General features: G+C 35.1%; 4 protein-coding genes across 7 annotated transcripts; 2 read left to right on the top strand and 2 right to left on the bottom strand.

Annotated features, from left to right (window-relative positions):
* Window positions 1–1,323: 1,323 nt before the first annotated feature.
* LOC113701164 (proteasome subunit beta type-5-B) lies at window positions 1,324–3,622 on the top strand. 4 transcript variants are annotated; one of them, XR_011818076.1, is made up of 5 exons: window positions 1,332–1,693; window positions 2,157–2,281; window positions 2,377–2,686; window positions 2,903–3,003; window positions 3,092–3,622. XR_011818076.1 is itself a non-coding variant. In XM_072058509.1 (5 exons), the coding sequence occupies exons 3-5, from the start codon at window positions 2,622–2,624 to the stop codon at window positions 3,175–3,177; spliced, it is 252 nt and encodes an 83-aa protein (XP_071914610.1). In that variant the 5' UTR covers window positions 1,337–2,281; window positions 2,377–2,508; window positions 2,594–2,621; the 3' UTR covers window positions 3,178–3,622. The 4 variants fall into 4 exon arrangements, 1 of the variants encoding a protein (XP_071914610.1); XR_011818074.1 differs by having other exon boundaries at window positions 1,333–1,763; XM_072058509.1 differs by having other exon boundaries at window positions 1,337–2,281; window positions 2,377–2,508; window positions 2,594–2,686.
* Window positions 3,623–5,525: 1,903 nt separating this feature from the next.
* On the top strand, window positions 5,526–6,487 carry LOC113701282 (uncharacterized). The gene has a single exon (XM_027221852.2). The coding sequence runs from the start codon at window positions 5,675–5,677 to the stop codon at window positions 6,161–6,163; it is 489 nt and encodes a 162-aa protein (XP_027077653.1). The 5' UTR covers window positions 5,526–5,674; the 3' UTR covers window positions 6,164–6,487.
* A 2,711-nt stretch (window positions 6,488–9,198) lies between these two features.
* Window positions 9,199–12,710, bottom strand: LOC113701391 (GDP-L-galactose phosphorylase 1-like). Its single transcript, XM_027222017.2, has 5 exons — window positions 12,048–12,710; window positions 11,119–11,546; window positions 10,853–11,038; window positions 10,502–10,762; window positions 9,199–9,842 (listed from the first exon to the last, which is right to left on the bottom strand). Exons 1-5 carry the CDS (start codon window positions 12,199–12,201, stop codon window positions 9,513–9,515), a joined length of 1,359 nt encoding a protein of 452 aa, XP_027077818.1. The 5' UTR covers window positions 12,202–12,710; the 3' UTR covers window positions 9,199–9,512.
* A 1,893-nt stretch (window positions 12,711–14,603) lies between these two features.
* On the bottom strand, window positions 14,604–17,836 carry LOC113702503 (transcription factor MYB1). The gene is made up of 3 exons (XM_027223738.2): window positions 17,643–17,836; window positions 17,306–17,435; window positions 14,604–15,398 (listed from the first exon to the last, which is right to left on the bottom strand). Exons 1-3 carry the CDS (start codon window positions 17,758–17,760, stop codon window positions 14,813–14,815), a joined length of 834 nt encoding a protein of 277 aa, XP_027079539.1. The 5' UTR covers window positions 17,761–17,836; the 3' UTR covers window positions 14,604–14,812.
* Between the last annotated feature and the right edge of the window lie 7,745 nt (window positions 17,837–25,581).

The following is a 25,581-nucleotide window of genomic DNA, read 5'->3' as shown; positions in this document are numbered from 1 at the left end:
CTAAAAAAAAAAAAAACAACCATCACCGACATTTCTTCTAGCGGGTCACACTGAAAGTAGGATCCCAGATTGAGATCTTTACAAAGGAGACTTAGAGTTAGCCCAAGTCCAATTCTTCAGGTTTGGTCCACCATTGGTGATAGGCCGAAGCCTGAAGGTCACCTCTTTACTGTCTATTCTATCACGCCTCTAATACAAGCCTGGTTCTAAACTTCTGATAAGCCCAACCTCCAGCTCCCGTTTCTTCTCCGGTACCGGTCATCTTCCAATCGTCGTCCCGCAGGTCCATAGCGTGGAACCAATCTTCTCCAGCTCCTTCACGTATAACCAAAGCAGTTGGATATTTAATATATATATATACAAGCTAAGGCACTTAAAAAAAAAAAAGAAGAAAAAATTGGCCTTAAGATTATGTTGATCGATTTATCCTGTCAAAGGTAACAATAAGACAATGAAGATTGCTACGTTGCGGGGTAATACTGGTGGATTTCTCCCTGGGCTTTCTACCGCTCCAGAATTCCTAAATTCCTAGCTCTGACGATGTGAGTTTGAACTTTTATTCTACTTCATGTTTGACGAATTACTACCTCTTTATTTTCATTGAAAGTTAGAGATTTTCTTGTTAAATGCATTGGAATTTAATGGGTTTCAAAAGGAAACAATACAACTGGTAAAGCCTGCAAAGGGAACTACCACTCTGGCTTTCATGTTCAGGTGCTAGCATGGGTAGATATCTGTCTATGTATGCTTGTACTAGTATTTCCATGCTGAGTTATGATCGTAATTATGATTGATTTGTGCACATTAAATGTTACCTTTTCAAATATTAGAGAAAGGTTTATGTTTTTTTCTCTGTTCCGTTATGTCTGTACTGTATGAATGGGAATTAAGCAATTGTTGAATAATGCTTCCAAATAGCCACGCACCAGTCTTTTTTTTTTTTTTTTTTTTCGGGCAATGATAACAATTATAATTGTATAACCTATTTTATCCTAATTTACAGAGGAGGAGGAGTTTAAGGAGGCATGTGTGTTAGGAACTAGTAGATATGTAGATCTGATTAGATCAAGAGGATGTTATAGCATCACCCTTGAATTTTTTTTTGCTACAGGTGGAATTTGAACCGCCACCCACATTCCAAGAAGGGACTTGAGTCCCTCCCTAATGGCCATTGAGCCAAGCCAGTAGTTGCCACGCACCAGTCATTGATCATTTTTTTTTTCTAATTTTTCTCCCCCCGCCGGTGTTGGTTAGGGGTGGTTGGCCAGCGGCATCAATGCAGATGCAGTAAATGAATTTGTTGCGTTGAATTAACGTTACAAGTTATTGATTAGTCTACCTGATGCCAATGTGCAACTGTACGTCTTCAATGCAGATGCGACTTAATATTGCTACTTGTTTGAGATGACATCCAGTTGATTTTTGTTTTAAAACCAGAATTTTGTGAACTTTCATACGTTAGTAGTCTTGAGTTTTATGCTTACTGTGTTTCTCCATGTAGTATCTCGGCTGACCCAATGTTTGTAGTAGTTACTTATAGAATTACTACATACCCTTAGTGTTCTGTAAACATTCAATGTTCTAGAAATTTGGCTCCTTCGGCTGTTGTTGGCGGCTTAACTAAAGGAAAAAGAGATCCCACCCCAGAAATGGTTGGGGATGGGGTGCGAAGGAAGAAACGGGGAAATATGAAGTATGTATGTTTTGGGGCCAAACTTGTGTCCTGAGACCATATTAGCATGGTTATAAACTCCAACTTGAAGGTCTCTTATCATCCGGTCACATGCATGTTTACCATATATCTATTTGAAGTAGCTCTTGCCGTCAATTTCTGCCTAACGTGACTCGTGCTGTTTCTGCCTTGTTTACCCTGATAAAATCAGACGATAGTTACGTAGCATCAATTTCTGTCGAACAGCTTGCATTGGTCTTCGCGTTGTTTTTCTTAAGTCAACTCATACCGTAGCTGTGTAGTTGCTCATTTTATTTCTACAACTTGTTAATTGGCATATCCACTTGCCTATACCACAAAAGAGAGGCTGAGATAAGAATCAGATTACTTTACCGAAATCAAAGACGTTCGATGACATGATTCTTAATGTTGTATTTTAATTATCCTGTCTCTTATGGTTACTGAATCACGAAATACATCTCAGTGACATACTGGTTTAGACCATCACAATCTGTCGGGAAAATCATTGAAATCAATCCATACATGGTTGACACTATGGCTGGAGGTGATGCTGACTGCCAGTTCTGGCACAGGAACCTGGGAATTAAGGTGCTCCCCGGTTTGTACTAGTTTGACTTTCGTTCTTGTATTGTCATGGACAATCTAGCCGTTGGAAGATCATTGACTAGACTTGCAAATTTCAGTGCCTGTCTGCATGAGCCTGCAAATAGGAGAACGATATCTGTCGCCGGGGCATTGAAGTTGCTAGCCAGTTGTATTCCTGCCATGGCAAGGGATCGTCTGTTGGAACAATGATCGCTGGACGGTACACAAAGGCACTGTCATAAGGACTCTTTGCATAGTTTTATCCTGAATTCTACGTCTTATTGTAAGTAATTGGTCGTTCCTTGCAAGGTCCAGGCCTATACTGTGTGGACAGTGAAGGTGGATGGCTAATAGGAACTATATTTTCAGTTGGATCGGGATCACCATGTGCTTACGGTGTTTTGGATGGTGGGTCTGTTCTGCTCCAATCATCCTAATTCCTCTAGCATTGTTGGATTAGCTGACCATTCATTAGTGATTGCAATGTGAAAAGAGCAGTACTGTCTTATTGTGTTTTGTTCCAAGGAATTTTGTGCCTGTTTGGATGAATGCTTCAATCTCTGCTGTTAATTTGTTGTACCCTCTTTGCATTCTCATGCATGCTTCTCTGTGATCACATTTCAGGTACCGGTTTGATATGTCTCTTGAAGCAGCAGCTGGGCTGGCCAGACCCGCCGTTTACCATGCCACATTCAGAGATGGCGCCGGTGGTGATGGTGTCGGTGGTATGTTTGTATCTTCGCTCCATTTTTCTGCTTGTTAGTTGGTCTGGTTTGAGAACAGGGTTTCTGCTCTCGTTGGTTTATCGTGTAGGACCTAATGAATGGAAGAAGCTTTCTGGCGAGGCGATGATGTTGGAGAACTTCACCGCACATATTATCCTGTCGAGCAAACGTTAGTGGAGCGGGAAATGGATGAGGATTTAACGTCTTCAGATACTGAAAAGGGAAGAAGATTTACGTATGTAATTTAATTATTCACAAAACGGTCGAAAGAACAGCCAAAGTCGCCACTACATTCTTCCTCGCGAATGACTTGGGTTACAGGAGTGGTTCCCGCTGAAGTGACCGCATCATTATTCTCTTGAAATACCCTTCTTTTTGGCAAATCGACAAATAAGTTAAAAAGAGTGGTATCAGTCTTGCCAAACGACAGAAAAGATAGAGTAGCTGTCTCGCGGAAGCCTAAATTCGAGTCAAGGAAGAATCGGGTCATCTTCAAATTCATACGGTAGTTATCACCGCTTTTAGGTTCCAGGTTATGAGTTTTAGATTGATAAATGTAACTTATAAAATACTGTGGATCTAAATCGGGTTTAATTCAAATTTATTTATTATTTTTTAATTTTTTAATATAATTATTATGACTATTAAGTTCTAAAGCTAATTTAGAATCAGTAACTTTACGTAAGTTAAGAATTTTTCAATAATGATATATCCAATTAGTTGAAAGCATATGAAAAATAGTAATCAAAAAACACGATCAAATATCCTCAATTTGCTCATAGTAAGATTTGTCCTTTTAAATCTTTTGCAATAATTTTTTTATATTTAATATTTCTCATATATATTAATATATTTTGATACATAACTCATAAGTATAAAGTATTAGTATTATATATTTAGATATATAATCATATATACCAAAATATGAATCTATTAGATATAATTATATATATACATGCAAATTAAAGGGCTGGACCTATATTGGATTTAAATCTAATAAGGCTCAAATTCGACTTACATTTAATTCGGAACTAATATTTAGATTCAAACCTAACCCGGTTCAATAAAAGGTTAGATTCATCGGGTTTTTTTTTGGATCGAACTGATCCAATCCCATTAATCGTTCTGTATAGAACTTTAAAAAACTGTATATAATCTAAATGATCTTATCAGATAAGCTCATTAAATTATTGCAAAAGTAGCGCAGCTCCGTGTAGGAATTGGGTAAGAATTACAGATAATAACATTGGACTGGTCAAAAATATTGTAGTTGGCACATAATCGAAGCTATTGATCATTGAATTTAAAATAATTAATGGTATAGGATCATGGAATAATGAAGATCCAAACAGGAATTAAATATTCTCGAACCTTTCTGTCTATATCTGACAAATGAAACTGGTCATCATGCGAAGCTGGGAGTATGTCCTCTAGCTAATTAAATGCTAATGGTAATAATTTGCATCCATGTGAAGTCCATTCTGCAAGAAGGCATGTTCCTGACTCGCTCATATATTTCTTTTATGTATGCTGCTTTCTAAAGCCCAAAGGTCATTAACCGTATTCACGCCACGACAGGTATCAATCGCAATCATCAACGGCCACAACATCACCGCCTTTCCGCCTTGCTTACACTTCTGCCCCTTAGAATAGCCAAAAACATGCTATAAGAACTCCGTGATTTACTTCCACGTTTCCTTTCTTCATTTGTTTCTCCTATAGTAAAGGTTGAATAAACAACCAGCGTGACTGTAAATGTAAGAATATAATAAATGTAATTGTGTGCAGATGTTAAAGTTACTATAAATTAAAAAAAGAAACAACCCCATTAACTTAATTTAGTTTTTAAACTAATTGAATCAAGCTTGCAACTTTCTTACCTTTTTTTGTCATTGCAAAAATATTGGGGATAGAAATCAAATCATGCAGGAGAGCCTTAAAAAAAATGTCTACAGGAGCTCAGTTTCATATAATAATTAAGCCAATCTTTGAGCACATATACTTACTTAGCATGTTAATTTCTTCCATAATCAAAGGAACTTGTTGCTTCTATATATCTTTGAACTTATTGCGTTACTATTTTTTTTTATTTTAGCATAAGTGGAACATGTTAAATTCAGAACATCTTATTTATCTTTCCTGACTCCCGTACCAGTCAATCCATTTCTTCCCCATTGCATTACTAGTTACTAATTTACTGCCCTTTTGATCAACGCAACTTGGTGGAGAAAATAGGGTTTTTAGAAAACCACAAAATCGAAGCCCAAAAACTTTATGGGCATCAATTAAAAATAGGCAGGACAAAGTTTTCCTTTTCCTTCGAAATATCTTTCCTAAACTAGTAAATTTACGTATTTTGCTGGTTGATTTGTCAATAAAAAATTTATTCTGCTCGAAAATTAGAATTCTATTTTCATCTTAAGGGACAGTAGTGGCAAAGGAAAGTCGTACGACAGGCAACCACAACAAAATGGCGCAGCGCAGCGCAGCTAATCACGCGTCTTTGTCCTTTTAGCGCGTTAACCCCTTTTCCCTCCCTATAAATGCTCCCCGGGGAACCTGTTCCTGGGAGGGAAAAAGTGTCGGCTTACTTGTTACTACTACTACTACTGCTGTTATTTGCGCTTTATAGCTGCTACTGCTGTTTTATTTGAGAGAGAAGAAGTCGTTAATGGCGGAACCGGAAAAGTTGAGCGGTTCCACCAAGGAAAACGAAAAAAGCATGGGGAGAGAACAGATGAACGAAGTTAAGGAGATGTTCAACAAGTTCGACACTAATGGCGATGGCAAAATCTCGGCGTCCGATTTAGGCAACATTTTGAACATGCTAGGTTCGAAAACGTCGCCTGACGAAGTTAAACGAATAATGGAGGAGATCGATACCGACGGCGACGGTTTCATCGACTTGAAGGAGTTCGAGGTGTACTTCGCTGGCGTGAACCAGACCGCTAACAACAAGGAACTTCGCGACGCCTTCGACTTGTACGATAAGGACAAGAACGGGAAGATCTCGGCGAACGAGTTGCATTCGGTCCTCAAAAGTATCGGTGAGAAGTGCTCGCTCAGTGATTGCCGTAAGATGATCAGATCCGTTGATGTGGACGGCGACGGCTGCGTTAACTTTGACGAGTTTAAGAAGATGATGGGAGGGAGTACTTGATTAACTAATACTAGCATCTTCATGATTAACTGCAGATTTAGGATCTTAAATCACTTCGCCCTAATCATTTTTATCCTTTGATCTTCTCTCCCGTAGATTCTCCTTTTAATATTGCTTTCGTTTTCGTTTTTTTTTTCTTTTTTGTTGTTATTTTGGGAGGGAAAATTGAGAAAGCCGGTGCTGTTGATTGCTGTTTGACCACTGAAGCAATATAGGTAGAGTAATGGTTTTTAGTTAGTATTTGAACGTGGAAGCAGCAATAATGGCGGTGGAATTATTATCATCTTTGACAATTACTGCAAATATTTGGTTGGCTTGCGATAAGTTGTGCTGTTGTTGATTTAATTATTGTCCAGTGGTGTGGAGGCCAAAAGTGTAGAGCACAAGAAAAGTGTGTGTGTGGTTCACTTCACGAAGACTTCATGTAGAGCAGTACCAATCGATGCCATGCTCCACACGGAGGAGGAGGAGGAGGAGGTTGTGTTGTGTGCGAGTGCATTAATCCATACACGCGTTTTTCTTCCTTTTCACTTGCAGCTTTCAACTTCAACATCGATAAATCTTCAACTTGTGATTTGAGGATAGAAAAATATTTTAAAATTCAAAATTCAACTTGTGAATTACTCCAATACTTGTTTTGGATTTCAAGCTACGTGTACTCGTTGCTCTCGCATAAAACAAATCCTGCCTGCAGTAATAATATTATATAATTTTGTTAAGCTGCTAATTGTGCTTCGTTTATGATCTTAATTGATTTTTAGTTGCATTTAGAATTATTCGATATTAGGTTAAGAGATCAATTCTTATAATTCAAACTCGCCTGTAATTAGATTTTTTCACTTGCGGAAGGATCAAAGTCCTTCGACATTTCGTTACTCAGCCTACAAAGTCCTCATGATTGCAATATGCAGCCGGTTACATACAAACTTACAAGTGAACTGATTCATATCTGGACCCTTTGCAACCAGAATTGAAATGCATATTGTGCTATTTGCAACTAAGGAGTGAGTGCTGGATCAATTGAAAAGTTTTCTGGGCATTCATCTTCCCATCACATGATGATGTTGCCTTTTTTAAGTTGATCACGCTTGAACCTGATATTGCGTTTCGTGGTGAGGAATGCTCTTAGCTAGCCTTCCTTTATACTTGATGAGAATCCGCATGTTGATCTTCTTTTTTTTCTTTTCCGGGCTTATCTTTGCGTGTGTGGGTCTATAAATCCCGATGCGAGATGTGTTTATGTTGCGTGAGAATTGGATATTGACTAATATGCTCCTGGTGGGAAAACAAGATGGTGATGCATATCGCATGTGGTATTAAATTTCTCCTACCAGTAAAACAAAAGTGCCTAACATTTTTTTTCAAATATTACTTTTTAATTACCAACGCAATTTTTCAATCACAGTTTTTTATCTTTCTAACCATCAAGAATTATTTCAAATGATATTATTATGTGCTCTATCTATATCATATAATTGTACCCAAGATTATCATGTCAGCGTTGAGCATGATAACTATTGTAACATATAATCAAATTTACCAATGCTCTTTTTTTTTTTTTTGGAAAATGAGTCTGACAATGCTCTTACATTCAAGTACATGCTAATCATTTCTGTTTTGGTGGTTTTGAGATATTGATAAAATAAAGATTAATTTCCCCATCACGAATTTTCAAACTTGAACGATGACAACAAAGGAAGACTGAAAGCTTCCAAGTTCCAATAGCGTGACCAAATAACTCCGAGACAGCCTTCCACTTCTTGCGGTAGCATTCTGATCCCTCTTGGTCATCGCTGAGATTAGCCTTCAAGAAATCTGAATGGTAATCGTGCCATTTCTCGATCTTGGAATTGGATTTTTGAGAGCCTGTGGCTGCTGTCATCCTTCAGGAGGGCGGAGTCCTAGTCTTCTAGAACAATAGACCCACGAGAGGCAGTAAAGAACGGAAAGTATGCCCTGCCGGAAACGCTACTCAATGCGCATCCAAGTTCAAAGAGAGTGCAAATGAAGTCGCGTGAACAGTTTCTCGTTCGCGACTTTATTGTGCAAACTGCAAACCTCATCATGCGGCAACGCACGCACAACCTAAATGGAAATCCATTATCAGCCAAATTTTACCAAACCATTTCAGTTTGGTGGAACTAGGATTAGACAAATGAAAAGTTTGCAAAGTTATCCGCATACTAACAAGTAACAAATCAATAATCGAGTGAGTGAACCTGAGCTTTCTGAAAAAGCTGCTAATCAAGTGTTTGCGCTGTAAAAATCTGTGAATGGTTTTTTTTTTTTGTCGAAACGATAGGTAAAAATCTGTGCATGGTTGAGAATGTGTGTTTTTCTCACAGTTTAGGTCTAATTTTACCCTATTAACAAATCTCCACACTTGTACAGCAACGCAAGAGGATAATGATATACACAAAAGAAGGCCGAAGGAGTAACGACCCTACTCCTCATCATGGTCTTAGCTAAAGTGTGCCAAAATTGCGGGTGACGATGTCGGTTAACCTATAGAAATATGCAGGAATCTGGGTTGGCTGATTCAATTGCGCTTTCGAGTCTCGTCCTCACATCACTCTTACCAAGTGGCCTGGACCATTTCTTCCCGGTCAAAAGTGTCAAGTTGTTGTCTTTCGTCTCTTAGCAAAAGCACTACTAGTTGACACCTTCCTCCTCTTAGTTCTGCGATCCGCTTTTGGTTTTGAGCTCTAGTGGCTACATTTTAAGCCCAACCAAATTTAACCATCTCCACTCCACTGTTGGCATCCACCATTTGCAAGCCTCGTAAAACCTTCAGGGTCCTGCTGTCCTGCATTCTAAATGTTTCTCATCACCCACTTCCCAATGTGGCTTACTCTGACCGACAGAAGTTTGATGTGGACTGACTACTCGAGACGTTTGATGGAGCTCTCTGGATACATGCCACTTTGTAGTGTTCGTTCAATTCATGTTTGCTTCCTAGAGTTCATCTGCTAAATCTAGAAGGCTGAAATCAGACAATATACCTGTACAGTATAGCCTGCTTAAACTCGAAGCACTGTACAATTCACAAATATATATATACATCTCATTAACCTGCTAAACAGCTAATGGAAGCCATGGTATCAACTCGGGCAATCTCTAAGCCTGAATGAGCGTCAATCAGCAAGCTATAGAGTAGAGATATCAAAACAAGGGATATGCAGATCATATAATAACATCCATCCTCTAGAGGAACAAGATTTTTGTCTATGACTATATGTAACTGTTCTTCACAATGACCTGCTGAATCTCATACTACAACCCATAAACGCTAAAGAATGGAGATAAACATTAAAAAAAACCTAAATTCTCAGAAGAATAGCCTAATCCTTCAATGGATTGCCGGGCAATCTCGTTGCATATGTGAGGCAACTTGAGGTGCTTCAGAGTCATAGATACATTCTTTCTGGTCGATGTTGTATGTATCCACTTCCACCTGCAAGCCAGCTGCTTCGGAAACACATGCCTTCACACTTTCAAACCTCACCCCTGACAGGGACACTTCAGAAAGAAGTTTCCATGCATAGTCCTCTGAGGCATCATCGTAATCCTTTCTCCTCTTGAGTACCATATGTCCACTTATTTCCCAAACAGCAGGATTGACTTGAGTTTCCAGGACCTCGAGGCTTACTTCTCCAAGTGCTTGTTTCTCTGCATAACACTGTACATATTCATCCAGGGAAAGACAAAGCTCAAGTTAGGCTCCAAGCAGAGACTAGTATTTCAAACAATAATAACAACTCTAGGCAAAGAACTTATTGAAGATTCACCTCCCGCAGAACTCCCATGTATTTACTACTCAAATTAGAACAAAGACTAGCCACAATCACTATTTTGTGTCACAATATCCAAGAACTATTCATAAGTGCAGAGAAGATTCTTCCAAAATGAGTTTTAACAAAATTTCAAACCCATCAAAAAACCAGAGTCAATTATTACCTAAGACTGTTCCAAGAGGGGTCTCCTTCTAGGCATAGAGACTTTTCATTTGAGGTAAAATTGGAAAGGCAACAAATTTTGGTTGTGCCTAAAGTTCTTTCAAAACAAATGTACACATGTATTACAACGTAAGGTACCAAATCAATTCTCTTAAACATACCCAAAGTTAATGTTTAAGTAAGGCTTTACATTGGCCTAAGTGCAATGGACAGGCATACTAATTTTTTCACTTACTCAGTCTGCATTTATTAAAAGACACCCTTGTACTGTGATATAGACAGAATATAAATCATAAAAATAAAAACCATGACAACTGCCAAATACATTAAGCCAATTTATGTCAAATGGCCAACCGAATCATTAGAGAGTAGACAAATTTACCTGAGGGAGCAAAAAGATTTTCCTCCCACAATCAGCAATTAGAACATTAAAAGGAACGTTATTCTGTTGGAGGTAAATGCATGAACTTGCAACAGCATCAGATAAGTCACGCAGTACACATCCACCCTCAAATACAAGACCTCGAACAGGATAATCCAATAGCTCAGAGACCACCAAATCAGCACCCTGCAATCCCTTCCTGGCCATTATTCTGCGAGTTGGTGCTTTCTCAATTGGGAAAGTCACGGACAGATAATATGCCTGTTAAAGATTAGGAATTAATCAGCCAAAAAAGCCTCCTTGGAGCTATCTACAGCATCACTATCATTGAAAATGGTTTCAACCATTTACCTGGAAGTGAAGATGATTAATGGTGGCAAAGGCACCCAAACTGTTATAACCAACTCTTAAGAAAGGATCTGCAGCTTCTTTCGCAAAATAAAGAGCAAGCAAGAAGCTCTCATGGTCAATCCTCTGAGGCAAGCAATCAAGCACCCGAGGTATGAGAAGTACATGCCCATATTCAATTGGACTCACCTGAAAGAAAATTTGTTTAATGTCAATGATATACATCTCATTATATTTCAGCAAATCATATGCAAGAGGCCAGTGCTTACATTAATAGCAACTACACTAGGTGAAATCGAACAAATATCAACTGCATAGCTGGAAAAGAAACGGGACTTGTCATCGTCATTTGATTCAAATCTGAATAGTACTTCTTCCTGGCCCACCTTGGTAAAGTTAAATTTGTTCTCATCAAAAGGCTGAAGAACCTGGTCAATACGAAATTCTGTTGGCCGTTTCTTCAGGTGGCGCCCCTCATTCAGCTGGGCTATAAAACCATATCTTCCAGGAATAACCTTTGTCTCACATGAGGTCACATCATACCGGAATAACCCTCTCCTCATTCGATCTTCCCATTGGGCCAGCAACAAGTTGTTCAAGAACGAGATTGGTGATACGCCATCATCAGAAGGAAAGACAGCATTGTTCTTTGAAGGATAGTCATTTTTCTTGAATGCATACAAAGGTAACTTGGAAACTGAAAAACAAAGAAAACCGACGTATGATATCATCAAATAGAGCTTTTGGCCCCAAATTCACTTATTTTCTTTAATCCCAAAGGTAAAGTGTGGCTAAATGTCAAAGTTACCTTGAATATATGGTATGCAATTGTAAAGATAACATATTTGTTGGTAACTTTAAAAGTAAAAAACAGGAAAATATAACACGATTATAACCATTTTAAGCTTTGGAGAGCTAAATGTCAAATCCACCTAGCCAAGTAATCAAATGTCGTAGAAGGAAAGGGAAGAAGAAAGAATATGCGATTCCAAATATAAAAGAACAGACATAAAATAAAACAAAAGAAAGGCTTGACTTTCAAAGTATGAAAGTAATACAGGCTTTACAGAATATTGAACCAAATCCATTACATCCGTTTGAAAACAACATGCACAAACCGTAATCAGGGAAAAATGACATTATTAAAAAAAGGTAAGTAGAAAAATGAAAATGAAATGATAAAGAAACGCATATATACCAGGTAAGCAGCATTTGCCAAGACAATTACGAGCACAGCCTCTGGCTTGGCTTTGGGTGGCGTCTTCGGTCCTAATGCCAGCCGCATTGTTGTTATCATCGCCATCTTCTTGGTAGTTGGAAACCACCGTGGGAACCTTCTTTATGGTCAGCATATTTTCTTGTTTTAGTGCAGTATTTGACAATTAAGCGGGGAGGGGGGAAAATGTTGGGTTGGGTTAACGAGGAAAATTAGAAAAGGTGGTAACCAGCGCCGCCGCCGCCAGCTAGAAAGAGGAGATCAGAGGGGCAACCGCCTTCAGAAGGTAAAGCACCCCTTCCACCGTGAGGGGACGGGATCCTGCACTTGTCCCCCTCCACCGTTGACTTCTTATTATTCTCAATCCGACGCTGCTTTAGATGGCGAAGAAGACTGTAGCCGAGGTGTTCGATAAAAGCCGTGACTGAAAGTTTTGGTATTAACAACGCTTCGTCCTAAATACGATACGACCACCCAAAATCAATGAAAAGATAGCACAAGTAGTTGTTGCCGTTGTTGGCAAATGGTTAGATTTAGGAGGTTAGGAAGAAGAAAGGAGAGGAAGATCAGTTTCGTGTCCGGTTTCGCCGATTTCTCTCCGTAGCTGAATTTACATGCAAATTTATGATTTTGGTTGGTTGGTTGGTTGGGTGGTGAATTTATATGCAAGCAACGACGGCTCGCAAGGGTTATTATCACTGTATCACCTTAACGTCCGGTGTCACTATTAATTTCCCCTTAACGTTATCTTTTGTCACTTTATCTCAAAACTAACGGCCAAACTTAACAGAGTTTGTTAATTAAAGTAAAAAAACAAGTTTAGCCCTTAAACTTATTATCATTTTACCCCCATAAACTATATTCTCGTTATCAATTTACCCTATAGAGTTATTTTTTAGGTAATTTATCCCACCGTTAAACCAATTTAGCAAGTTAGAAAACTTTAGAAGAAAGTACCCTTCTGTTTGTATAATAAAAATAATAAAACACTTAGAGTGGCTCTTCTCCTCTTTAGTATTAAGAAAAAAAGTCAAAGTATTAATTTCTTTCTTCTTGGCAATCTTATTAATATTAAAAAAATAAAAAGATCAGAAGGGGAAGGAGAGGAGGAGAGAGAGATAGAGAGAGAGAGAGAGTTCAATTCTTTTTTTAGAAAATACAAATAAGAAGAATTAAATACTATTATTATTTTAAAATTATTTCACTTTACTATTTATCACCAAATTTCAATTCTAATTCCAACAACCTTAAATTAATACGACAATGTTAGACTTTTTTTTTCTTTGAAAAATTTAATTTTCTGTCTCCTTCTTTCCTATCTCTCTTTCTTTTTATAGTATTAATAAGTGTGACAAAAGAAATTTGAGAAAATTCTTTAATTTTTATATTTTTGGATCTCTTAAAGTGAAAAAAGAAGAAGAATAATCATTCTAAATTTTTTATTTTTAATTATATATATATAAGGGTAAATATATTTAAACATATTTTACCATAGTAGTTAGATTAACGATGAAGTAAAATATCAAGAAAATAATGTTAGGTATTAAATAAATTATATCACTATAATTTAAAGAAATAAAGTAATAATAACAGTGTAGTAATGCTATAGAATAAAAGGGTATTTTTGTCCAAAATTTTTTAATATGTTGAGTTGAATTACTTATAGGAATGAAGTGACTAAAAGATAATGTTAAAGGATAAATTGATAGTATTAATATAGTTTAAGGGGTAGAGCGATAATAACTCTAAATTATAATAGGAGGTCACTTTTGGCTGTGGATGAAGTTGCAGATATGGAGTGCGGTCAATTTTCTTTGCGCCTTCCAATGAATATATAATTAACGGTTCCTGAAAGCGGTCAACCTTTTTTAGTGCCTTTCTAAGATTTGCCTTGATATCACGTTGCAATATATACCTACCATTCTTATTATAGTTTCAAAAATTTCTCTTGCCTCTCTCATCATGCTAATAAAATAAGAGTCCCTTTTAGGTTAAAGACAGATGATACTACCTTGCTGGACATCCCTAATTTATTAACTAAAAGTGTTAAAAAAAATGTAAAATTTAGCAAGCAAAAAGTCATGACAATAAATAATAAAATTGTCATTATCGTCATTTTTTATCCTTGTAACAAATTTTGGCATGTATTCAAATTCAATTTTTGGCATGTATCAATAGGAGGAATTTAAATTTCTTACTAATCTAATCTAATCACAATAAAATATTCTTATTTATTGAAAAAAGAAAGTGACTTTAAGCTTCCACCAAACATTTAATTTCACAAACACTTCCTTCACTATTAAATTACCTATTAAAAGAGTTATCACATTCCTACACATTTACCCGTGTCCTCGTATCTGTTTCGTTGTTTTATCCTCTTGAAGAAGCGGGATCGAATAGTTCTTTTCCGTTTATAAATTCAGCCTACAAAAAATTCACATCGTTGCTATAAAGCAGGAACACCGTATTCTAGTTTAGTAGTCGGACACGAGTAATTACCAATGATTCAGTGCAAATGATGAGAATTAAGCATTCACATTTTGGTAATTTTCCACTAATTTATTTGTCAAAATAAATGAGAAAGATATCTAGTTCCCAGCAGGAAGTAGTACACAACACTGAATCATTGGCATCGGTACATATACTAATACAAACCTTAGATCTAACATTATTCGTAGCTACGTAATCATGCATCCAATAAATGGTATAAAACACATTCGACAGCAAAAGATCAGTACTGCAATAATCTATTGCATGGTTTGGTGATCAGAAATTTGAAAATCCCACAAGTCTGCATCAGTAGAGCTGTAACCCGAGCCATTTTGATTTTCCTGCGTCCAAATATCACCCTCCTTAAATACCATCTGGGACAATTCTTCGAACCATAAACTAGTTACGTTGTCCTCCCCCGAGGCATCAAATCCCAACGGGGTTCCTTCACCTCCCTCTTCGTCAAGAAACAAGTTGTCCCACCACTGCATGTTGTTGTCATCATCCTTCTCTATTGTTGGGTGTGAAGTCGGAGGTGAATCCTTGAGACCCTGAGCATTCGTTGTTGTCCGTATAGTAGGAATTTCTGTGCTGCTTGATGCTGTCGTTGTCGTCGTTGTTGTTGCTTTTCCCCTCAACCAAGATGCATTTTTGGAGAAGGTCCAAGGACGAGGCTTCACTATGTTGCTTGCCCTAGGTTTTGTGGTGTAGTTTGTGTTACCGGCCTGGCCCTTTTCATCTGGTTGTCTTCTGAAAGCCATCTTCTTTATTAAATGGGTGTTCCAGTAATTTTTCACATCATTTGCAGTTCTTCCAGGAAGTCTACCGGCAATTAGTGACCATCTATAGAAATTATAAGAAGCATACGGCCGATAAAAGTCAAAGCAAAGTCGATGTCGTAATAAAGGTAACTGCTGCTATTAATTCTTCTAACCTCAATCATTCTTGCAATTAGCGAACTGAGGTGCCTAGTTACTTAAAAGATCAATACTTGAAAACAACTACTGGATGCAACGATCAAAAAGCACTGATCGTCGTTTCCCTTAAACAAGAGTTACTCAATAAACACACATAGAAATTAGAGCACATTACCAGTTATCCACTGTACTTTTGAAATGGTATAGTTTTATTTACTCAACTATTTTAAGGCTAGAAATTAACCATTCAACTCCCAAACGTGTATATATATTAGAGTTTATTGCCAAAATAACTCTCCTTCTAAAAAATATACCCAAAGTAACCTAATTTTAAAATTTATTACCTTTATAATCTTTTTTTTGCCATATAGGTTGCACATGTGTCTGGACAGAGATAGAGGCACACTTTATTTCTTTTTTTCATTTAATATCTTTCCTGATTCTCTCTCTCGTGTATTTTTTCCTTTCATTGTCTTTTCCTTGTCAAATGTAATTTTGAGAAGTCAATATTTATATTAACAGTATATAAAAATTCATTATCATCCTTGATAATATCAAGGTAAACAAAGATTATTCTCTTATCTTTTCTATTGTGCAATTTTTGAAACATTGTTATGGCGTTCAAAAAAATTTTAATATTAATTGTATAACAAATGATTTCTCACACCGTGTGTTTGATAAAATGTCTAGGAGAAAATAATATAGCAGTTTTTAGTTTGCAATTGAAAACTTGAAAATTTCAGTTTTATTACATCTTGTAAAAGCTTTTTTCAAAGAGTAAGAAGGATAATATAAACAAATATGATAACCTTGAAGTTTTTGTAACTTTTTCTTGTTATTGCTTACAATTTTTGTTGCAATTTTTGAATTTTTCAAATTTAATTTTTGAAAAAATATATGCAATAGTTTGATTCATTTCAAGAAAAATGTAGAGACCAATCATAGTAAGGTCAATAATGGTAGAATTTATTTTAAATAATTATAAGAAAATTATCAAAGTTATGCAATCTTATTGTGTCTCTATGATTAAAAAAAATTAAAAATTTTAACTCATATTGGAAACTATAAACTAATCAAAACTTTCCTTTCTTGTTATCCTACCTGGCAATCAGGATAATAAGGTGGCAATAATAACATCATTATGGGAATAAAGTTTGAAAGTGAATCATATTGAGAATATTTGTTAGAAAGAGTATTATTTTAGCAAAAAACTCATATATATTAGGTTATTCTATTCATTTTTACTGTCAAATACCTCTCAATTATGTTTGCTGATTGATACAAGTCTTTAGATGTAGTAGATTTGACGGTAAAAACAAACGAAATGACCGGAAATATATACGTTTGCGAGTTGAGTGGCAAAATTTTATAGTGTTCAAGGTTGACTAGTCAAGTATATATCATTTTAAAAATTTAATAAGTAATAGTGCTTCAGTTCTGACTAACATACCTTGTTGCATCATAAATATATTTTCGAATTCATCTTTTTATAATTCTAATCATTTTTTATCTCACATATTTTACATCACAAAAATATTACAATAATTTTTTCAAATGATACTCTATCCAAAAAAAAAAGTGCTTCTGTTCTAACCAACGTACCATGTTGACCAAAATTTGCATGCAAAGTCTACTTGTTTCATAAAATCTTTTTAAAATCATGTATATCAAAATACTAGGTACGTATGGCAATTCTTTTGAAGATTTGTATAGCTTTCTGGGACGAGCGAATCCTTCAACTTCATTATTCTAATTATAGAAAAGGGGAAAAAAAAGTGAAACACTACTGCTTAAAATACCAAAAAAAAAAAAGAAAAAGAAAAAAGAACTGGCCTGTTGCCCAACAGCTTTTGAAGCCTGATGAGAAGATCGACTTCATCAGAAGCGAAGTCTCCTCGCTTTATATCTGGCCTGAGATAGTTGAGCCACCGTAGTCTACAACTTTTGCGGCACCTATTTAACCCTGTCGAAACAAAACGATAAATTTCAGATGTTAAAACCTTTTTTTCACGAGTTCGATTCTCACCATACTTTACTCCTTCGCCCTAGTAAATAGGTTTTACTGTATCCCTGAGGATGCATGTGTATATCCGCCTCTGTATCTCTAATGCAGCAGAGATGGAAACAAATAGATTCGAATACTACAAGGCTGTAGGGAGTGTTGAATTACCTGCCCGAACTGGAACTTGATGCCACTTTCCTTCACCATACTTCTCCATGCACTTTCTTAAAAGGATGTCTTCTTCTTCAGTCCATGCACCTTTTCTTAGTCCGTCAGTGTTACGCATACTATAGTACTGCTACACGTACCACACTAGAATAAGCACTTGAAATGGATGAACTTTCTATGCTTCACATTTGTCCCACGCCACCCCTCTTGCTTTTATACGACCATCTTTTTACCATATATGTAACTTCAGTCGCACTCAGGGCAAGGGTAAAGCGTTATATCTTGGCTTCCTGACGTGCAGATTTGCCATCCACAACCATTTAATTTCCCCGATAGAAGTTCCATAGATGTAGGAGCAGTCCTTATCAACCGCATGCATGTATTAACTACGTATTTGTCCAACAACAATTAGTCAATTACAAACCGTCAAAATCTGTATCTTGGAAAACCAAATTCCCCTTAATCAAACTACGCTGTGAGAAAATATCACCTCCCTCTTAACTGCGTTTTCAGACATGTCCATGTTCCTGGTTGTCGTAAAAGAAAACCCTACAAAGAACTCCAACTCAATTCAACTTCTGCAATTTTGTTGCTTTGGTTCATTCCTTTTGGGGATATTAACGTCAGTTGCTTACATTATACTTGAATTAGACCATTGGCATGATACGGTGCAGCTCAAGTACCATCTTAAAAGCTGGACTTCTAAATTGTTTGTTTTGTAATTTGTAAAGGCCTTGCGTGCTCACCCACGTTTGCACCAAGTTTTAGAACTCTCTCGATTTCCATTTATTGACTTTTCTTCTTGATTAGTACTTAGTTAATAGTGTCTAAATTCTTTGAATTGCCCAAGTTTATTTGTATCTCAATTATCTAATCTTCTATATTGTAGTGTCTAAATTCATTGGATTGCCTAGATGTACTATACCTCTATTAGTTCCTGTGATGCAGTATTTAGTTCATTACATTATCTAATTCATTGCACTGTTTAAATTCCTTGTACCTGAATACCTATAAATATGGGCATTTACTCTTTCACGTTAAATAATCAACATAGAAAATTTTTCCTCTTCAACTTTTCTCATAAAGTTCAGCTAGATTTTCAAATATGATACCTTTTTGGGATGAATTTGAAAGGAAAAACAAAGGAGTTTAGAGATGATATTAGCCCGTTCGTGTGGTCGCGTCTAAAGCTAGTCTGCAAGTTGAAAAAGTCGAGATCTATGTGCGTGGCGGTTTTCCAGTTCAATTTGAAGACCTACGAAACTTGTTTCCAAATTGAATTGAGAAACGATTTAAATTATCTTTTGTCAATTTGGGATATCCTTTTCCGAGGGAAATTAGGAAGTATACTGCCGAATAGGAGGGAGACGCGGCTGACTATTACTACTTCAGAAAGGCAACAACTTTGTTTTGTCTAGGAGTTTTTGGCTAACTACTAGTCTCGACACTAGGAGAAGAAAACGGGAGGTGGCCGTCTCTTCACTTGTTTTCTTCTTTTGTTTGCCTATTGTTGAATGTGGAGGTTATCTTAATCAGTGAAATTTTTTGGTTTGCTCTCAACGGACAGTAACTAAATTTTCTTTTCTAGTCAAGGAATAACGAAGAATTTGATTTAGGTACAACTGTGAGATCTAATTATTTTTATTAATTTCTTTTATTTGTTAGTATTTGTATGTTTATTGGTTTAATTTCTTATGATTGTTTTATTATTTGAATAGCATGGGCGCTCAATATTTAATTCAATCTAACAATCTAATGCCAGTTAAAACAGTTAAATCCGTACTTATTTAATTGTTTTAAATTAGCAGTGACAAGCACAATTGATTTCATGTTAAGGAGACATATGGTCTAATTTAAATAAATCTTGATAGTGTGTTTATTGATTAGAACAGAATTTTTCTAATTTTTAATACAATCAAAAAATTAAATTCTATAAGCGTACCTTAACTATCAATGCGATAAGGAAAAGTGATTGTCATCGCATGGTTGGTAGTTATAACCTATATATTAACAAATAAATAAGATTATTATTGTATTAATGAGCAGTTGTATGAACCACTTCCAGAGTTTTTTCCTTGGCTAGAGTTTGATTATTATTGAATTAATTTAATTTTTTTTCATTTGATTGCTTTTAGTTAAATTGATTTTTTATTTTAATTTTTCAAAATTCCTACTTAATTCTTGTTTGAAAAGAAATAAATCATCTAGTTCTTGAGAAGATAACACTACTCACCGCTTTACTTGAATTTAAGTTTTTAGAATAGAAATTTTATTTTTAATGGTTTGACACCCATCAAATTTTGGCATTGTTTTTATAACGCCCATCAAATTTTAATTTAAGTAGCTGACAATAGGCCTGTCAACGGGTCGGGTCTAGACCCGGATCCGTGAAATTATTGCGAGTATGGGTAGGGATTTAATTCCGTTTCCCGGATCCGTTTTGTCAAACAAAAAAAACGGGTCGGATACGGAATATAGTATTCCGACCCGTATTAGACCCGGATCCGGATATAAATGAATTAATAATTTAAAAAATATATTTATCAATATAATTTGATTAGGGTGATGTATTTGAGTAAAGTCAATTTGATTTCTTTTCTTATTTGATTTTTTCTTTGCATTAGTTAGAAATTAGTTTACAAATATATTTTTTTCTCATTTTTATTAAAAATTATAAATTTTGCTAAATTTGTTCGGGTAGACCCGACTCGGATCCGGATCCGGATCCGGAACATAGAATAAAAGACCCGTCGGGTAAACGGGTCGGATCCGGGTCCGGAAAAATGAATTCCGGGCCGGACCCGGCCCGTTGACAGCCCTAGCTGACAAGTTTAAAAATTTCATAAGACTACTAATTGATAAGGCATGCTTACGTCTATGAGTCGCGCTGAAATTGGCGAGTTAAAAATTTTTGACTAGAAGACTCCATATGTTTTAGCAGTTGGGATTCTCTATGCCACTACTCGGTATCAAATCCAGTGTCAATCCCATTTATCACGTGATGGTAGAAGAAATTTAAATAAACAATACATGACAAATAAAATAAATAGGACACTTGGCATAAATATAGAAGTGGCACTGAATTGTCACTGGAAAAGTGGCACTGAGGATCCCGTGTGATGTTTTAGGTATGTCCGCGTCTAAAATGATTTAAGAATTTGGTGACTACTTTTATTCTATTGGTTTCACCCCCACTTGTGCTCCACATTCTTAGCAGTGCGATATCCTCCTCCATGTTCAAAAAAGTTTCGTTGTCCCTTTTTTTTATTTTGTTCTTTATTTCTTATATTGAGAACAAAGTAAGATTTAGATATGGAGGATAGTATATTAAAAAAAGTGTAAGTGTAGGCATTTTTGTTGAAAATTTTTATTTAATATTTTAAATTTTATTCAATTTTTACCACTTCTTGTGCATTTTTGTGATTATTCTTGACAAATGAGAGTTAGATTCTCAAATTTGACTATTGTTAAATTTTTATGTGCTAATATGTTAAGTATGATGTGGTAAGATCTAAACGTGTCTCACTGGTGAATATTTAAAATTTGAAAAAAAGACTCAAATGTGGGGAGCATTTAAAAACAAAAGAAAAGAAAAAGGTATGCTAATAGTGAAAATTGTGGAAGTGTGTGAATTATTATGTTAACTTGATGATCTATGAATTTTAATATTGAGATTTTGTTTAATAGTCGAACTACTTGCTGACGAATACTGATTGAATATTTTATATTTTTAGATTAGTTAATCAAAAATTGAAAGAGTCATTGATTTTAAAAGTCAATCGAAGAGATATTTCTTAGAAATTAGCCACTAATACTTGCCGTGTGTTTAATTATATTTTGACGATAAGTGATTTGGGACGATAGTTGTTTCAATTCAATTTTGATTAGTTGTTTTCATACTTGAGAACAAACATGACTTAAATGTGAGAAAAATTGATCAGATGCACAAATGGGTTAAATTTGTGAATATTTTCCCTCAATATTTGTCAAATATTGCATTATTGAACGGATTCTATTCATATTTGGCAATTGATACTGATTGTAAGAATTTGACAAGAAAAGAAGTACAAAGTGGTTTAAAAAACATTTTTAACCCGTTCCGTATGTTCACGTCTAAAGTTAGCTTGCAAGTCTGAAACCACTGAGATTTACACGCGTGACGATTTTTCAGTTCAAATTAAAGACCTACGAAACATGTTTTCAAATTATATTGGGAAACGATTTAAATTATCTGTTATCAATCTGGGGATTTCTTTTTCTGAGATAAATTAGGAAGTATATTTTACTTAGAAAGCTACAAAATAGAAGGGGGGCACAGTTGACCATTAGTATTTTGGAAGGGCAATGACTTTTGTTTTGTCCGAGAGTTTTTGGCTAACGGACAGTCTCGGCACCAGGAGAAGTAAACGGGAGGCGGCCGTCTCATCACTTGTCTTTTTCTTTTGTTTGCCTATTGTCGACCATGGAGGTTATATTAATCAATGAAATTTTGTGGTTTACTTTCAATGGGGAGTAGCTAAATTTTATTTTCTAATCAAGGAAAAACAAAGAATTTGATTCAGTTGTAACTACAACTGTGAAATCTAATTGTTTTTATTAATTTCTTTTATTCGTTAACATTTTTATGTTTTTTTGTTTAATTTCTCGTGGTTATTTTGTTGTTTGAATATTATGATGGACTCCTGATATTTAATTCAACCTAACAATCTAATGCCAGTTATGACAGTTAAATTTGTACTTGTTTAATTGTTTTAAATTAGTGACGACTAGTATGATTGGTTTCATATTAAGGAGACATATGGTCTAATTTAAATAAATCTTAATAGTGTATTTATTGATTAGAATAGCATTTTTCTAATAGTGTATTTTTCTAATAATGTATTTAATAAATCTTAATAGTGTATTTTTCTAATTTTTAATGCAATCAAGAAATAAAATTTTACGGGCGTACTTAGAGTTGTTTTTTGATTAGAGAAATAGTTAACAGATATACTTTAACTATCATACGGTAAGGAAAAGCTTATTATTATTGCGTGTTTGGTAATTATAACCTATTTATTAACAAATAAATAAGATTATTATTGCATTAATGAACAGTTGTATAAACCACTTTTAAAGTTTTCTCTTTGGGTGGAGTTTGCTTATTATTGAATTAATTTAAATTTTCTTTCGTTTGATTGCTTTTAGTTAAATTGATTTTTTATTTTAATTTTTCAAAACCCCCATTTAATTATTGTTTAAAAGGAAATAAATCATTCATTGTCTGAGGAAACGACCCTACTGGTCGCAATACTCGAATCTAAGTTTTTAGAGTAGGAATTTTAATTTTGTTGGTTTAACACCTATCAATCTGTTTGGTATAAAGGCAAAAGGGAAATGAATACTAAAATCTCTACCTCAACTGAGGTATTTGAAGCAGTTTTAAAAAGATTGAAGCATACAAAATATAAGAGGTAGGTTCATTATAAATTTCAAACATTATCATCCGCCCATCAATTAAGAAAATTTTAGCCAATAAAATTTAAACTTGACTAGGATATCCAAACAGAAAAGGGGTAGTCGCTTAACTACTTGACTAGGATATCCAATTTTACGCTCTAAATGTTCCAATTCTTCAGCATATCGATCGCGATAAATGTAACACTCTGATTACTTTGATGAGCCCATTAGCTGCGCTTGGAATCTTTTGAGGAGAATGATGTTAAAATAATAATAAAAAGAAGATATATTATCTACTGCATTTTGTCCTAATTAGAATAGGAGATTAGGCAACACTGGTATTTGCTCTTTAACATATCTAGTCTATTGGGAATGCAAGACTTCCCAATTGAGTTCAATTACTGAGGTGGCGTTGCTTCATTGGCTAATTGGTGGTAGTCCAATTGATTCCAAGTTGAAGAGGTGTCGCCTTGTGATTGGTCAATTGGTGATAGTCCTCCCAATTGCATAAGAAAACAGTGATGTGGCGAGTTTTGATTGGATGAGAGGTGGTAATTGGATTGTGCTAAAATTTGGCCTCTTTTTTATTATTTTTTTTACCCAACAAATCATATTAACAAAAATTTGGCCTCTTTTTTTTTTTGTTGTCCACCAAATCACCTCTAATTACCAATTCTCTGCAATTAATTGTTAATAACTAATTAATAATATCATGTTTTTGGTCATCCAACAAATCATCTTTAATTAACAATTTTTTAATTATTAAAAAAATTGACTTCTTTTTTGTGGTTGCCCAGAAAATCGTATGTAATTATCAATTTTTTTCTTGTTGTCCAACAAATCATATCTAATTATCAGTTGTTCACAATTAATTGTTAATAACTAATTAATAATGTCATGTTTTGGTCGTCTAACAAATCATGTTTAATTAACAATTTTTTACAATTATTAAAAAATTGGCTTCTTTTTTGTGGTTGCACAAAAAATACATTTAATTATCAAATTTTTTCAAATGTTATCAAAAAGTGTCCTCTTTTATTTTGGGTTGTCTAACAAATTACGCTTAATTATCAAATTTTTTGCAATTAATTAACAATTTCAGTTTCTATTGCCTAATAAATCACATTTAATTACTAGCTTTTTGCAATTATTAACACTTTTTTTTGGGTTGCCAAATGAACCACATCTGATTACCAACTTTTGCAATCAATTGTTAATTTTTTTTGGGTTTTTTTGGCATGCGGTTGCTCAGCAACTAGCTTTAATTACCTTTCTTTGCAATTAAGTGCTTATAGTAAAAGTGGCTTGTGGATTTCCCACATTGTTTGGACGTCCTCCCACACCACCTCCCTTGCATGTGAGGTGATGGTGGTCTTCTCACTCCCCCTTTTTTTCCAGAGCCTCTGTTTCTTTTCTTTTGACTTGGCAGGAAAAAATGAAAGGAAAGAAATGGGCATGTAGCTCTAGGTTAGCCTTAGGAAAAAAATTATTTTTACTCATAAATTTTTTAAATGACTCATGCACCCTTGCTAAAATTCAAATGCTTCTGCTATGTTTGTTCTATTTCTTGCTCCAACATAATTCTTTGAGGACTATTTTGGAAACTAACAAAAGAGTTGCTGGTGCTTATGTCATCTGTTGTCCTTCTGCTTCCATTAGAAATCGACAGCTCACCTGTCTACTCGAGTGGTTCGAGGAACCACTTCCTTTCTTTTCTCTTTTCCGATCAAAATTGCTCCTCTTCCATTCTCCACCGATAATTCTCTCAAAACTCTTATCGTTAGAATCAATAAGAGGTGAATAAAGTAAAACGATGAAGAGAAAACTCAATTATGCATTTCCATGGATGCTATCATGATATTTTTTCCGTATGTTTATTTTTAAGTTTATTGTTATGGGATTCTTTCCCCTGTTCAGCTCCTTATTTTCTTGTCATTATCAGCAATGATTTGTCCTTTGTATATCTCTTTTCCCGTAAAATCAATAATCAAACATTCATTCAAAAACAAGTTTTTCAAATATAATGCTACAGTAATACACAATAATTCAAAAAACATTTCATCCATATAATTTATCAAATATTTCAAATAATTTTTATAGTAAAATTTTTCAGAGTACTTTTGGATCAATGTAATGCTTAATGTATGTCTTGTTTCCTCCAGACATTACTGAAATTTACATTATTAATGTACTTTTGGATCAATGTTAACTTTAGTTCTATGTCTTATTTCCTTTGAAAAAGATTGAAATTGACATTCATAGAGCCAATTTTAATGTAACATTTTTATGTCATTTTATTTATTTTATTGTTTTATCTTTCATTATATGCTACTAGGAACCATCGAGCAAACTCTACAATTAACCACCGCGCATCGTGCGGTGATCCTCTCCTAGTTTGCCATTTATATTGCGATTGATTCTGTAAAAATCTCATCATATTAATTGGTCAGTTCAGAGAACCAGTTAAAAGCACCATTTCGTTGTCCAAGCGACCTATAAA

Source organism: Coffea arabica, chromosome 7e (assembly GCF_036785885.1).
Source record: "Coffea arabica cultivar ET-39 chromosome 7e, Coffea Arabica ET-39 HiFi, whole genome shotgun sequence".
NCBI lineage: Eukaryota > Viridiplantae > Streptophyta > Magnoliopsida > Gentianales > Rubiaceae > Coffea > Coffea arabica.
This window is presented reverse-complemented; position numbering and strand designations above follow the sequence as displayed.

What these genes read in the sequence shown, in the direction of transcription:
- LOC113701164 (XM_072058509.1), top strand. Translation starts at nt 2,622, where the DNA reads ATGGCTAATAGGAACTATATTTTCAGTTGGATCGGGATCACCATGTGC. An exon ending in TGCTTACGGTGTTTTGGATG is followed by an intron (nt 2,687 to 2,902) that starts GTGGGTCTGTTC and finishes ATCACATTTCAG; the next exon opens with GTACCGGTTTGATATGTCTC. An exon ending in CGGTGGTGATGGTGTCGGTG is followed by an intron (nt 3,004 to 3,091) that starts GTATGTTTGTAT and finishes TTTATCGTGTAG; the next exon opens with GACCTAATGAATGGAAGAAG.
- LOC113701391 (XM_027222017.2), bottom strand. Translation starts at nt 12,201, where the DNA reads ATGCTGACCATAAAGAAGGTTCCCACGGTGGTTTCCAACTACCAAGAA. An exon ending in CTAGTGTAGTTGCTATTAAT is followed by an intron (nt 11,039 to 11,118) that starts GTAAGCACTGGC and finishes ATTTTCTTTCAG; the next exon opens with GTGAGTCCAATTGAATATGG. An exon ending in TTAATCATCTTCACTTCCAG is followed by an intron (nt 10,763 to 10,852) that starts GTAAATGGTTGA and finishes AATCTTTAACAG; the next exon opens with GCATATTATCTGTCCGTGAC.
- LOC113702503 (XM_027223738.2), bottom strand. Translation starts at nt 17,760, where the DNA reads ATGCGTAACACTGACGGACTAAGAAAAGGTGCATGGACTGAAGAAGAA. An exon ending in TCAAGTTCCAGTTCGGGCAG is followed by an intron (nt 17,436 to 17,642) that starts GTAATTCAACAC and finishes TTGTTTCGACAG; the next exon opens with GGTTAAATAGGTGCCGCAAA. An exon ending in CAAAAGCTGTTGGGCAACAG is followed by an intron (nt 15,399 to 17,305) that starts GCCAGTTCTTTT and finishes TAATTTCTATAG; the next exon opens with ATGGTCACTAATTGCCGGTA.
- LOC113701282 (XM_027221852.2), top strand. Translation starts at nt 5,675, where the DNA reads ATGGCGGAACCGGAAAAGTTGAGCGGTTCCACCAAGGAAAACGAAAAA.